Source organism: Harpia harpyja, chromosome Z, assembly GCF_026419915.1.
Source record: "Harpia harpyja isolate bHarHar1 chromosome Z, bHarHar1 primary haplotype, whole genome shotgun sequence".
Classification (NCBI taxonomy): domain Eukaryota; kingdom Metazoa; phylum Chordata; class Aves; order Accipitriformes; family Accipitridae; genus Harpia; species Harpia harpyja.
In genome coordinates this window covers 27,047,754-27,062,014 of record NC_068969.1, presented here as the reverse complement: position 1 = coordinate 27,062,014, position 14,261 = coordinate 27,047,754, and the positions used below count along the sequence as shown (strand labels likewise).

General features: G+C 55.1%; 1 protein-coding gene across 2 annotated transcripts; it reads left to right on the top strand.

Moving 5' to 3' along the window:
* The first annotated feature begins 271 nt into the window (after positions 1-271).
* GRHPR (glyoxylate and hydroxypyruvate reductase) lies at positions 272-7,905 on the top strand. Of its 2 annotated transcripts, none has more exons than XM_052778517.1 (9): positions 272-369; positions 503-633; positions 773-845; positions 1,291-1,407; positions 2,018-2,106; positions 2,819-2,923; positions 3,985-4,120; positions 4,472-4,602; positions 7,639-7,905. In XM_052778517.1, the coding sequence occupies exons 1-9, from the start codon at positions 305-307 to the stop codon at positions 7,758-7,760; spliced, it is 969 nt and encodes a 322-aa protein (XP_052634477.1). In that variant the 5' UTR covers positions 272-304; the 3' UTR covers positions 7,761-7,905. The 2 variants fall into 2 exon arrangements, with proteins under 2 accessions (XP_052634477.1, XP_052634478.1); XM_052778518.1 differs by lacking the exon at positions 7,639-7,905 and adding an exon at positions 6,657-7,632.
* The last annotated feature ends 6,356 nt before the right edge of the window (positions 7,906-14,261 follow it).

Sequence of the window (14,261 nt, the reverse complement as noted above, 5' to 3'; positions counted from 1 at the left end):
TGGAGGAGCTGCAGAGGCTGCAAGCTCTCCACGGGGGTGTCTTAGCAGCCGGGCCTCGCGCCCTCTCCCCACGCACGCCCCGCACCGCTGCGTGGGCGCTTGCAGGGGGTGCTCCACGCGTGCACTCACACGGGTGGGCTACAAAAGCGTTCCGGCCACCCTTTTCTCGCCGTGCTCTCCCTTCCACCCGCGCTCCGCGGGCGCTGCCCGGCACCAGGAAGGGGCGGACCGGAGCGGAGCGGAGCGGCCGCCCGGGGTCGCTGCTGCGGCGGCGGCGGCGGCGGGTCCGGTGCTCCGTGCGGCCATGGCGGTGTTCGTGACGCGGCGGATCCCGGCCGAGGGGCTGCGGGTCCTGTCGCAGGCCGGCGGGTGAGAGCGGGAATCGGGAGCGGGACCGGGTCCCGGGGCAGGGACCGGGACCGGGACCGTGGTAGGGGCAGGGTCGGTCCGGCTGCCGTCCCGGTGGCGGTGGGGTGACGGACCGTGGGTTCTCCGGCCGCAGGTGCCGTGTCCAGCAGTGGGACTCGGAGGAGCCGGTGCCGCGGGCCGAGCTGCTGGCCGGCGTGGCGGGGAAGCGTGGGTTGCTCTGCCTCCTCTCCGACCGCATCGACCGCGAGGTGCTGGACGCTGCCGGTGGGTGCGGGCTGCGGCCCCGGACCCCTTCCCCTCCCGTCCCCATCCCCGAACGGACCGGACCGGACCCCCCCCACACACCCCCGGGGGCGGGTGGGGGGGCGATGCTGGGCAGCCATGTGCTGATGATGTTTTGCAGGGCCCGGCCTGAAAGTCATCAGCACCATGTCCGTGGGGTTTGACCACCTCGCCCTGGAGGAAATCAAGAAGCGGTAACCTTCGCCCGCACTGCCCCTCACCCTAATCCCTGTGAGGGATGGAGCCCGGGGGGGGGGGGGGGGAGGTGGGGAAGGAGGGCGAAGCTCAGAGTTCGTCCCGCTCTTGGGGCGGCAGAGCTGCAGGTCGCTTTGGTGCCGGTGGACTTCCGTGGAGCGTGGGGCCGGATGGGGTTTGCGACCTGCACCTCCCTCTTGCGAGGGTATGGCTAGGGTCACCCCCCAACCCACCTGGGGCTGGAGGAGCCTTTGGATGCTAGGGTAAGGCTAGGATAACCCCACCCCAGCTGGAGGAAAGGCTGAGGAACCAAAAGGGATGTCCTCTTGCATGTGGTACTGCAGATACCTACAAGAGGTGTAGCACCATCAACCCGCCCAGAAGTTTTGAGGTAGCACCCCTAGGCTGGCAGCATTGCCCCAGAGACCTGTGCTTGCCTTGCAGAGGGATCCGCGTGGGGTACACCCCCGATGTCCTGACTGATGCCACCGCAGAGCTCTCTGTAGCTTTACTTCTGGCTGCGTGCCGCCGGCTGCCGGAGGCAGTGGAGCAGGTAAAGAAGTGAGTATCCGCAGCTGCCAGCTGGAGCAAAGGCTGGCTTCTGAGCCCAGCAGCCCCTGGGTCGAGAGCTGCAGGAGAAAGTGTGCCACGCTGGGCAGATAAAACAGGGCTGAAGCCAGAGTTTCACCTGGCTCGCACCGAACATCTCGCAGGCCAAGACGGAGTCCCCGGCAGTTGCATGACTGTTTGGAGACATGCTGCTTAGGGCCTGTGAGAGGGGCAGAACTCCCCTCCTTATGCTAGTTAGAGGACCTGCAGGAGAGGGCATCCAAGGGCAGACCCCTCGAGGGCAGCACACATGGAAGGTCTGCCCGAAGCTCACTGACTGGCAGCCACTCCAGGGCTGTGGCTAGCAGCGCCTAAATTAAATCAGTCCCAAGGCTGCTGCTGCTGCGCACCCGAGGTCCAAGCAGATTCCTGCGGGAGACCGCCAAGCTCACTTGAAGCAGGAACCTCAGAGAGGCTGGCTGTAAGATTGTCTGTGCCAGAGGGGCTGGCCACCCTCAGCGTTGTACTCTCGGGTGTACTTGCTGAAATGCTGGTCTGGGCTATGAGCAGGCTCTCCCCTGCTGCTGTCTGACATCTGTTTCTATCTCGGTCTCTCTGCTAGTGGTGGCTGGACTACATGGAAGCCCTTATGGATGTGTGGCTATGGTCTGTCTGATAGCACGGTGGGCATCATAGGACTGGGGAGAATAGGTAAGTGCAGGTCAGGCGCAAGATTTTTGTCTCCGGTGATGGCAGGGTAGTTTTCGAGGTTCAGCCAAGGTGGTGTCCCCGGCGGTCACCTCTTTAAAATCTATGAGAACAAAAAGGGGAGCTGTGTAGACCCTCTGTGAACAGCCGTCTTGACCCATCAGGCGTAAACCTTAGAAGTTTAAAGCATTCAAACGCATCTGCTACATCTGAATGCTACAGCAAACTGGACGTTGTCCTCTTGATTTTCAGTTAAACAAATGCCCTGACAAAGTCCAAGATGATGCGCTTGTTATCCGTTCAGTTGTGGACTTTGTCAGCAGACAGCTGTTTCTTTTCTCACTTTCCAGTTTGCTCCCTAGGGTACCTTCAGGTTTAACATCCCACAGCTCCCTTTCTGCAGTTTCACTCTGGCAGGGCGTTCGTTCCTGCTTATGTGAGGAGCAGCAGAAGACATCCACCCCCCCACCCCACATCCCCCATGCTGCAGGCTTGGAAAGCAGCCTGGCAGGAGCGATCCCACCACAGCGACCGTTTAGCGAGCGATGTGCTCTGCTGGCTGCGGCGCTGTCAGCCGCACCAAGCGCCAGCTTGCCGAAGGACGGACCGCCTGAAGAGGCCTGACGGACCCCCACAACCCGGTGTCAGTCTCTGTGTGAAACGCCTCGTGCAGGCGCTGGCACAGCGGCTGGACAGTCTTCTCTCTCGCTCCTAGGACAGGCGGTTGCCCGCCGCCTAAAGCCATTTGGGGTCAAGAAGTTTTTGTACACTGGCAGTTGCCCGAAGCCAGAGACGGCTGCAGAGTTTGAAGCTGAGTTTGGTAAGAAAGGCACCAGGAGCAGGGGCAGCGGTCGGTCGTCCGGTGCAGGGCAGCAGGGAGCACTGTGGCTGGGATGGCTCTGGGAACGTGTCACCCCGGAGGGAGGGTGCGAGCTGGAGGTTCTGGTGGCTCCTCGGTGTAGCTGGCGTGAACCACTGTGGGGGTAGCAAAGGAGGGAGTGGTGAATCCCAAACACCTCCCATGCAGCAGTGGTGGATGGCAGGGAGGGAAACCTGCCTCCTTTGAGCTGGGCGATTCCAGCCAGAAGGCTGGACACACCTGGGCTCTAACTGACCGCCCACCGTGATTGTGGACTGCGGCTGTTTCTCCTGGGTCTTGTGGACCATTGCCCATGGATGGGTACGGAGACATCCTGCAGGGAGGAGGGGATAGGCTGAGGCTGACTGCAGGTCTTCACTGAGAGTTGGTGTTGGTTGCTGGAAACAAACATCAGCTTTAACCTCCTGCTTTAAAATGAATGTCGCGGTCCAGCCAAGCCTGGGAATGTCTCTTAGCTGCCGAACAGGACTTTTCTGTGGCCCTGTTAGAGTCCCAAGACTTGCATCAGGTGCTAATTTTTCACCCTGAAGCCAGCACATTTCCAGTTGGTACCTTTTTTGCGTAAAGTCATTGGCAGAACTTGTCAGCTCCTTGCATTTTCCTTTCACCTCCAGGAATGAAAGTGGCACAAGTCGTTATCTGTACGTATTGTGTAGAGAGGTTTAATGCTGGTATAAACTGCTGCTGCCGTATTTTGCTGTCTAAATATGCAATACATACCAGAGCCTCCTTTGGACCAGACGGCCAAAGCATCGCTAGATTCCCCTTTGGCTTGATTTTAATTCAAAAGTGAAACAAAACACTGCAGTAGTATCTGTAGGAATGTGCATGGTTTCTGTTGGGTGTTTGCTGGTGCTTGTGTCTCCCCACCTGTGGAGAAGGGTCGGCCAGATCTCTCCAGAGCAGCACTCGCTTGCTGGTGAACCTTATGGATAAGAGGGTTGCTCAGGTGTGTTGGTGAGGTCCCTGAGCAGAGCTGTGACCTGTGTTTCTCCACTCAGTCCCACTCATGAGGCTGGCTGAAGAGTCAGACTTCGTTGTGGTGACGTGTGCTTTGACTCCGGCCACCCAGGGAATGTGCAACAGGGACTTCTTTGGCAGAATGAAGAAGACCTCTGTGTTCATCAACACGAGCAGGTAATTGCAACCCAGTCTCCTGCACAGGGGGGTTCGACTGTCGCCCTGCCAACAGCTGTGGTTGCAGGGGGGATCTGGTAGGCTGTGAGATGTGCTTCCACTGGGAGTCCAGACAGCACGTACAGCCTTCATGGCTGCAGCTGCTGGGACTGTTTGCCCAGTGCATGGCCCGCTCCCTCCAGCCCAAGGTCTCTTGAGATCAAGTCAAAGGCAGGATAAGTTGTTCAGGGGGCTACAGCCTGGGTGCCACCACGCAGGCTGTCCCACGCGGCCCGTGTCCTGGCTGCGTGCCTCCGGGAGCCCACGAGACCTCTCGGCAGCAGCGCGAGCCTCTCTCTCTGTGTTTGCCAGGGGGGCCGTGGTGAACCAGGAGGACCTGTACGATGCTCTGGCTCACGGCCAGATCGCAGCAGCGGGGCTGGATGTCACGACGCCGGAGCCGCTGCCCACTGCCCACCCCTTGCTCTCCCTCAAGAATTGTGGTAAGTGGCCGGCGGGGTGGCCAAGCCCCTGCTTTGCTCCAGCAAGCCTGCGCTTTGGGTGCCTTGTGTGCCCATGGCTGGGGACCTGCTAGCTGGTGTAACGAGGATTCCCCATGCCCGTTAGCCTGCCAGTGCGAACGAGCACTGAAACGTGGAAGGACAGGAAGGTCAAGTGTATTTAAGCAGACTGTAGGCAGCCACCGTACAATGCAGACAGCTGCTAGAGGGGAAGACCTCATCAACATGATGTAATACAAGTGTGGGAGGTATTTTAGTTCTACAGAAAGCAGTTGAGATCAGCTTATTTTTTAACACCTTCCTAATGGATCTCCATGTGATGGGCCGAGGCATGGGGTGAAATTCATGGGGGAGTCTGATACCAGCAGGTGCCTGAATGAGAAACCAAATCCCTGTTCATGCCTTGCCAAGCTCTGGTACTGTCTAAGCTCCTGGGCGTATATTCTGCTAGAAAAGCTTCCCATGTGGCTAAAAAGCTGGGTGCTGAGCCTGCCTAGAGGAATCTCAGCCTCAAGAGCACTGCAGCCACTGCAGGACTCGCCAGCTAGCCCATCCACTGTGAGCCTGGGCTGCCAGGCACAGGTTCAGCACGTGTGCTCCGAAACACAGTTCGTTTAAGTGCTGGCCTTGTCACGACATCCACGTTCCCCAGCAGATGTCAGCAAATTAGACAGCCTCGAGCTGAAGAGGCCACCAAGTGCTCACGGTTTGGGATGAGCAGAGGTTTCTTTGCAGATGGTCTAGCTGCATCCCCTGGACAGCCCAAGGCAACTTTTGCTGGGAAAGTGGAGCCTGGCGAGCTCAGGCAGGCTGTTTTCCAGATAGTAGTGGGTATCAGGCAGGTGGGAAGGTGCTGATCCCAGGACTAGTGCATGTCTTCGGAGGAGGAGGTTAGGTCAGATGAGGAAGGTCGGTGAGGAAGGGGTGTGCTTGGCTGCTCTTGGGCTTCAGCATCGCCAGGCTGCTGGAGCAGAGGCAGGAGCGCCTTTAACCACGGGCAATAGCTGATCACTATTAGTTTCACCGTTGCTTTCCTGAAAGCTTGCCGAGAGCTGCCACGTCAGGCTGGATGATGTTTTAGCACCAGATCTTAGCAGCCCTCGGTGTTTTCCTGGGATCCTCGTTGTTGCAGACTGAAGGGGCTGTGCGGGGGGCTGTTCCCCATGGCCTTGCCACTCACCAGCGCAGCTCCATCCGCACAGGCACCACAGGCTGGCCAACGGCTTGGGACGAGTTAGGGACAGCTCCTGGTGTGTTTGGTGCCTTTGCTCGTGTGGCCTTCAATGGGTAAGTTGGCCCGTAAAGCAGGGCCAGGAGCTTTCCTCTCCTCCTCCACGCAGGGAGCGTGTGGGTCAGGCCAGTTACTGAGCGGGACTGACTCGGAAACCAGCCAGAGAGGCTCGCTTGTACCCCTCAAGGCAGAAAAGAGACAGAAATGCAACATGCAGAAGGCACTGCTGTCTCGTTAGAAAGTAAACCTCTGCGATTGTCTGCGACCCCGTCACCGGTGCAATGGCCAGGGTGCCTGTTCCTACCGGAATGCTTGGATTTGCCGGAGTGGCTGGCCCTGCTGAGAGCTGATGGCACAAGCCGGGCTAGAACAGCTTCCTCTTGCATGGTCAAGTGCCTTGGCTGCTCAAGCTGCACCCCAAGCATGAGATCTGGTGTGTGCATCTTCACTTGCGTGGGCAGAGTACCGGAGTGGCTGTGCAGGCAGCAGCAGTGCGTCCTCTCTCCAGGAAGGAGGTTTTTGGAGTCGGAAAAGTCTGCTCCAAAAAGAAACCATAAAGACATCCATGAAAATTTGGAACTGCCCATGACTGAGTGTCTGTTTCTGAAATACGAGTTCATAGCTGTTGCTTTGATTATCTTTTTGCTAAAAACTATTTTTTATTTGGTTCGGTTCCCCTAGTAGGCAGTGAGAAATGATAAAAGCGAAGACTTTCTGGAAATACTTGCAGGACTTCAGAGATCTTAGAGCTCTGGAACAACACCAAGCAAGACAAAAATAAATACATATGTATCTATTTTCACAGAAATGAGGCTTTGATGATTCTGAAACTATTCAGAGATTTCACCCAAAACTGCCAAATAGTTTCAGCAGCTGGAGGAACACGGCATAAGTAGAGGAGGAAGAAGTGTTGACATTACTTTGACAGCGAACAAGGAACCCAGGCTGGTTCTTGACTGGGGGAGAAAGAAAGGACCTACGTGGCCCCACAGTCCTTCTTGGGAGAGCCTTCTCCTCCCGGGGCAGCAGCACGTCGGATGTTCAGTCTTCTGCATTGCCTGTAGATGCTGTCTGTAACAGAACAGAGACTGCAGTGCAGGCTTTTATCCATACCTTGGGCAAGTGCTCTCCACTACTAATGTTGTAATAATTTACCACTAAAGCATCTTTGGTTCCTTCCTTTGCATTGCATAAAAGGAGCCTTTTCACACAGGTGGATAAAAATGCCTGCCCTGACTGTGCTACAGTGTGCCAGCTCTGTTCGGCAGGGACCTTATCCCTCCACATGTACCTTTCCAGTGCACCCAGGGGTCTGTAAACCACGTTGTTTCACAACAGTCTTCAGGCTCTTGCCCTGATATGTGTTGGTTCACGCCTGTCGGTGAGCAGAACCTCCTAAAGCTGTGTGGCAATAGCGTGCAAATTTCACTACATGTTCGTCTGCCGCAGGGATAGTATTTTACATCTACCACTGGCTCTGGATCCGTGCAGGAAGGTGAGTACCAAACCTGAGTGCAGAAAGGAGGACCCACTCTTGGCGGACTGTCTTTGGCTGGAGGACTTCTTAAAAAATAGCTCAGTTAGTTAGCCATTTATCAGATGTCTTTTGCAGTCCTCAGTGGCTGATGATTTTGTTTCATGCTCCGTGTCTGAAGACAGCTCCTGGTGGAGTAGCGGCTGGTGCAGGACCCAGGTTGCCCCCACCATGGGAAGACCCCTGAAAGAGGCTGTAAGAGGTCAGCAAAGGTAAGAAACGAGCACGTAACCTCCCTCCCTGTCCCCTGCAGTGATTCTGCCGCACGTCGGGAGTGCCACGTACGCCACGAGGAGCACCATGGCGGTGCTGGCAGCCAACAACCTACTCGCCGGGCTGCGAGACGAGCCCATGCCGCACGAGCTGCTGCTGTGACGACCAGAGCCCCACTCCTGCAGGGCAGCGGGACTCGGAATTACCTTCCCCAGCAGAAGCCTGGCAGAACAGTCCTGTGCCTCCTCGCCTCTGCAGCAGCGCGCCAGCGGTGCCCGTGGCAAGGGAGCTGCACCACAGCCATTAAAGAGAAGCAGTGAATGTGTCGTGCTCATTTCGTTTGAGAACGGGGTGCCCCCAGGCACATGGCGGAGCACGCAGTGCTGGGGGGGGGGGCTATGGGTCCCGCGGTCATGTCACCGCAGCGCACAGCAGCCGATGGATGGTGTTTGGCCCCGATTCGGGAAACACTTGCAGTGTCAGAACGGTTGTGTATTTTGCTAGCCAGCGTGTGTCGTACTGCAAGGGAGCTGCTGCCGCAGTGCCCGTCCTCAAAACCTGGCTCCTGGGGTCACAGCGAGAGCCTGGCAATTCCATACTTGAGCTTCCAGCGCATAGCCAGGAAGGGAGGAGACGTAATTGCTCAATCAGCATAGGCCCACTGCTGCCAAGGGAGCTGCTGCCGGCCCCCTGCCAAGCGCGCGTTAAAAAGGTCTTGTTGAATCTGCGCCAAGACGTGATGTTTCTGTTCTTCAGGTGTCTGAAGAAAAGCAAAAAAAGGCTTGCACAGCTCCCCTGGTGTCTCCAGCTCTGCCTTTTGTAGCTGTAACTAATTCTGTGCATGGTTCTGAAGTGGATTGCAAACTGGAATTCACACTGGGAGGTTCTGCAACCCACCCCTCCACCTCCACCGGTTCCAGCCTCAACTCCCCACCCCGGTTCATTTTTTTCCCAGACATGCAACGACGTGTTGGTGCAAGGGAAAACTTGAGTGGGTGCCAAGCCTCTAGCTGCCAGGAGAAGCCTGGATGAGCACGTTTCAGGGGTTCCGTCTCCTGCAGCAACTGTCCCACTTCTATAAATGGGTGTTGGAACCCATCTCTCCCTGCCAGTCCCCCCCAGCAAGCTTCTGCTCCAGCTGGTGAAACAATCAGTGAGGTGTGCTCCTTGGATTGCTCCTGCGCGCTGCTTGCCATGTCCTGTTTGAGGGCAACGTGCCCCAATGACGTTATTTCCTTGAGGAAAAGAGAAAGGTGGCTGTGACATTGCACTGTAGCAGCAGGAGGAATTTAACACTTTTAATTAAGCTTGTCAGAAATCCTGCTTTTAATGCATGTGTGTTGAGTGTGATCCCCAAGAACGTTCCTGCTGCAAGGGTGGAAAGGGTCAAGAAGGATGTTTCCCGGTTCTGTAGGGAGCATGCCGATCAGCCGCCTGGGAGCAGCTTGTTCCTCACTTTATTCAGCAGGGGGCTTAGCTGTGGGTTTGCAAAGTTTTCTTCCCAAGAATAAGGAGTGAGTGAGCCCCTTTCCCAGTGTTACCCTGCTTCCTCTGGGAGCTTGCTTGAAAGGGGCAGCTTTCCTTGGAGTCCCCTGCAGCTGCGGCAGTCCTTTCCACTCTGCTGCAAGCAAGCCCAGGTCAGGGGTCTGCTCTTCTTCAGATGGGAACCGAGCCCTTTGGCAGCCCTGGGGAGTCTTCTCTGGTTGGGAGCTACGGTCACAGCTTCACGGTCTAGACCTGCAATTTTCCCATCCTTCTGTGCAGTCGGCACCTGGGGAGCAGTTCTGAAAAGGTCACTACACAGCAAAAGAAAACACCCAACTGGGATTTTTCAGAATGAAAGGCAAGGATTGATGTATAGGATTGCTGCATTTTGAAATCGACAGCAACATGTGTTAAACAAGTACACTCATGTTACTTCGCTGGAGTTCTACCAGAGACTTGTCCTGTGCCCAGTCTTGTAGCGACAGCACTGCCACAGCTGGACACATCTGTGAATGGCAAATTTGTGTTCCCCACACGTGAAAACACGTATGATGATGAAGCCAGTTCAATTTAACTTCTTTTCATGTTCTACCTCTGCAGGGTGGCACGGAAGCCTTGGCAAGTGCAGCCTGCTAGGGCTGGTGGGGGGACAAGACAGGGGTCCGGCTGGTCCATCCCTGCCCAGCGATGGCAAGACTGCTTGGGGGAACACGTCAGCCTTGCCACAGTCCCATGTCCTCGTGCCCTCCTGGCACCTAGACCATGAGGCAGATGGGACAGCCCTGTCCGCTGCCTGCAGGATCCGTTCACAGACCTGCCAGTCCTGGCCATGCAGTGCCACCTGCCCCATCCAGCCCCGCAGATGCCCCCGCTGCGTGGTGTGGAAAGCGCTCTCGCCAGTTTTAAACCAGCCTTCTCCCAGCTCCATGTGCTCCCAGTCCTTGTGCTGGGGAACATCGTGAAAAGCAGACCTGGACTTAGGTTCCTTGTGAGCTGTGGCTCTTGAGCGGCCATCCTCTCCCAGCCTCACCACTATTTTCCCCAGGTTTTGTCATTCAGAGCAATGCACGAAACAAGGTTCGGCCTCGTTTCCAAGGCTGTGGGAGGTGTGGAGAGGGGGAAGTGAGTGAACATTTCGGTTCACTCGACCCCAGGGGAATCCATCCCAGAGACACAGAACACAACGCATGCCTGGTGCGTTCAGCCAGTTGCTGAGCAGTGACAAGGTCTGCCAGCAGCACAGCACCTGCACCAGCCACTTGGCTGCTACCGAGTCATCTCCATCCCATGTTTCCTCCAAAGCCGAGAGTGGAGCAGCTCTGTTGGCCTCACAGGCACAGGAACCCACCATATCCTCCACAGCACAACACATAAATGTAACCCAGGAGCTTCTGGCTTTGGAGGAGTCAGGGATGAAGCATAATTAGAGATGGTGCCTTGCAGCTTGAAGCAAGGTTGAAAAGCTGTCCTCATCCCAGGGTTAAGCACTGGGATTTCTGCTGGGTGCATGGGGTGGGTGGGCATGGGCACGCTGCTTCCAGGCATGCCGGCTTGAGCTCCCGACCAGTGCCCTCACTCATCCACCTCCCTCAACTCAGCGCCTGCCAGAGCCTGGTACCCTCTGAGTGTCTTCTTTTAGATACTCTGCACAAGCAGGATTTGGTGCTTAATACCAAATTTACTTCTCTGTAGGCATTTGATGTTACATTGGATTTCGATTTAGCAGAGTGATGCAATGTACTGCAATTGCAGTACGAGCACAGTACTGCAGTTGCGATATATGGTGGGATTGCAATAGAAACGTGATGCCCGTCACCAGCCTCCAGATGCTCCATTGTCACCACGCTGGGTGTCCCCAGCCACTGGGAGGGAGCACGTGGGCTGGAGCCAGCTCAAGCTTGTTGCTCTCTTCAATGCCCTTTTTTGCTGTCATTCAGTGCTTGCACTCTACGTTGGGCTGAGCCAGGTGAACCTCCCTGTGGTGGCCAGGCTCACGCAGGAGGACACCTGAGCTCCTCTGGTGATGTCCAGGGTGAAAAGTGGCACAAGCGGCTGATCCACCCAGCTGAGAGGTGAGTTTGTACAACAAGGGCCCCTGTCCCTTTGCATCGAGATCAGCTCAGCTTCCTCCGCGCCGTTGGCGTTTGCCTTGGCCCTGGCAGCAGGGGTGGCTGGGTCTGTGCAAGGGTGGGCTTAGCATGCCCCTGTCCCCAGAACCAATGTGATGCTGCAGCTGGGCAAAATGCACGATGGACCTGCTTCCACCTTGGGGCTGAGGTTTACCCAGTCTCGGCAAATGCCTTTGGCAGCAAGATGGGGCGAAGCTCTCCCTGCCCAGCAGTTCAGCCGGTGGACCCTGGCCCTGCCTCACCCTGAGCCGTCCCCACGGTGTCTGTCCTAGGGCAGCTCTCAGGAGCAGATGCCCTTAACGGTGCAGTGTTGGCCTCAGCAACCCAGACACCTCTCCGCATCCAGCCAAGAGGGACGGACCAGGGACAAGGTCTGAGCACCAGAGGCAGCCCTCTCCTCCCCGTTGGCCAGCTGCCTGCTTCTTAAAGCAACTGAAGATGGTGCCAGATGCTACGGGTGGCCTGGGACCTTCAGCTGATACAAACTCTGCGCCTGCATCACCTGGCACCTCCCTGCTATGGCTCTGCCTGGCTACACCGCCTGCCCATCCAGCATCCCTGCACCCAGGGAGGAAAAAGCCTTCCTCGTGTGGCCCAAAAGGCTTCCACCACGCTTCAGGTCTCGGTGACAGCCGCTTGTGCCCATAGAAATCACGCTGAAAAAGAGAGAAATAACACAAAGCGTCAGCCGCTGGATGGATGCGAAACCAGTGCCCTTCTGAAACGACGGTGTAAGCAGAGCGGGAGAGGGGGCTGCAACAGGCAAGAGGAAATTGTCTCATTCCCAGCTCAGGAGCTTGCTGGCGGTGCTCCCAGCAGTGCTGCCAACAGCCCCCCTCTGCCAAGCTCCGTGTAGGGGCTCTCAGCGTCCATGGGGCAGGAGGAGCTTTCTCCGTGCCTCCTCCCGCAGGGAGGCCACAGCCCGGCCAGACCCATCTGGGAAGGCAACCAGTGACCAGCACAGCTTCACCGCTCTCCTCCCAGCGAGCTGGGCACAAGCGGAGCAGCGTGCATCAGGCAGCCGCATTGCGAGAGGTGGCTGAGCCTGGAGGCGGTGAGCGCTGTGCTGCAGCCGGACGGACGGACGGACAGAGAACAGCCTCTGGAGGAAAGCCCAGGACAACAACCAGCTATAACGTGCCTGAACTGCTCAATTCACCATTCGTTACTGTACAGCACAGGAAGGTTTCTGGCAAGGGTAAAAGAAAGTGTACGAGTCTGCACTTCCGAGAGCAGCAGTGCACTGTTTTCTCCAACTCTCACCCTGTATAAAAGCTGAGCAGGTTGCTGCATAATAATCCAAAACATTTCTTAAGAGATGAGAGGGGACTGCAGCAGTTGGCGTCGTCGTAAGCCTGGTGCAGGGAGGGAGCTGAAACACACAGAGAAAAGCCTGTGCTTGGGAATTAAAGTTCATCTAGTACGCTCTGTACTTCTCTTTCTGTCCCATGGCAAGCGTTCTTCATGCTGAATTCTCTGCTTGAATTTCTTTTGATGTTAAATGAACCATACTCTGATAGCAATAATAGCTATTGGAAGATGTTCACTAATTAGTTATTGATGCTGGCTAGTTAAAGGAAGACCTTTGCTTCATGCCTCAGAGAGTATCTGACATGTTTATCAATATGTTTTGATTCACAAGCCTTGCTGATTACTGTATGCCTGCCCATCAGAAGCAGAAAGTGTTTGGGAAGCTTCTAATGAGACCTCTGCTGACCAAGGAAAGGTTTGTAGCTGTGGTGGTAGATAGGAAGGGAGCAGGCTCTCGAGTATCTCAACTGGCTGGAAAGTTTCCAACTGACATAACAGAAATCAGAAGGATTTACTTTGATGTGAAAACCTTGGCTGTATTACATGGGTGCAAGTCCATCAGGTTAGTTTGCTGGTCTGTATGATTTTTGAGTTTTGACACTGAAGATTCTGGTATTGGTGAAGTTCTGTAATGCTGAAGGATGTTGATTAAATATTTGAGAGGTTATTGTGACCCCTAATGATGTGAGAAATAGTTAAGTGTAAACGAACTGGTGTCTGAGCACTTTTATTAGAATCCCCGAGTATATTAAGAAATAGACATGAGCTTGTAAATAAGGCTGCCAGAGTGACCGAAGCACATTTCAGGTGCCGCATCTTGGAATTTCTTCGAGAAGAGTATCTTCTGCAGCTGTCAATCATTTTGCTCTGCCAGCCACAGAAATCATCAGTATGCCCTTACTGAAAAGATTTTGCTTTCTAAAAATATGTAAAAACCCTTAAATGATAAAATATTAACCTTCTCTCTCTGCCCCTGCTTAATGGAACCTGTAGTTTTTTAGGCAAGTCTGAGTGTGGCTGGTCAGAGCTGAACCTACTGACACCAAAGTACAGGTAAGCCTTGCTGGCCCTCTGTCCAAGGGCAGACACCTCTTAACAGGATTTCCTGCTCAGTAATTTATGGACATACTCCATACCAACAATCACTAGTCAAAACTTTGTGCCACCAACAGCTAAACAGCTAGCCAGTGAGTGCGGTGAGCTACAGCAGCTCCCAGGGCAGAGTAGCTGTGCTGGGCCTCCAGATCATTGCGTCAACGTCTTCCCACAAGAATTCAGAGAGCAACAATGACAATAGATTATGGGTTTTACAGACATTGTGTAGATATCAACATTATTCCAGTAATAACCATAATAATAATCTCTTACAAAGAGTATATTCTACCAGGAACAAAATTGTTACTGAGTCAGGTACAGGCTTTTACAATTTAGTTTTTGCTAAGAACAAGTATTTCTTTACAGGCTGGCATAGAGAGTAATAATCACTTTACAGGTGCCTTTCAAGTGGCCTGTTTTGGTTATGTGGCTGATGGTGCTGATGCAAACAAGGACACTCCTCCTTGCCCTGCTGTGGGGGAAGCAGCATTTCACACCAGCAGAGCAATTTCTTCATTCACCACGTGTTCTCACCAGGAAGAAGAGCCCAGAGCACAGCCAGTAAGAGGTGCAGGAGCGCAGTCCCTCTGGACAGGCAGCTGGTGGCTGTGGAGCCAAGTGTCACGCTTGTTCTTTTCAGCTG

What these genes read in the sequence shown, in the direction of transcription:
- GRHPR (XM_052778517.1), top strand. Translation starts at nt 305, where the DNA reads ATGGCGGTGTTCGTGACGCGGCGGATCCCGGCCGAGGGGCTGCGGGTC. An exon ending in GCAGTGGAGCAGGTAAAGAA is followed by an intron (nt 1,408 to 2,017) that starts GTGAGTATCCGC and finishes TCTCTCTGCTAG; the next exon opens with TGGTGGCTGGACTACATGGA. An exon ending in CATAGGACTGGGGAGAATAG is followed by an intron (nt 2,107 to 2,818) that starts GTAAGTGCAGGT and finishes TCTCGCTCCTAG; the next exon opens with GACAGGCGGTTGCCCGCCGC.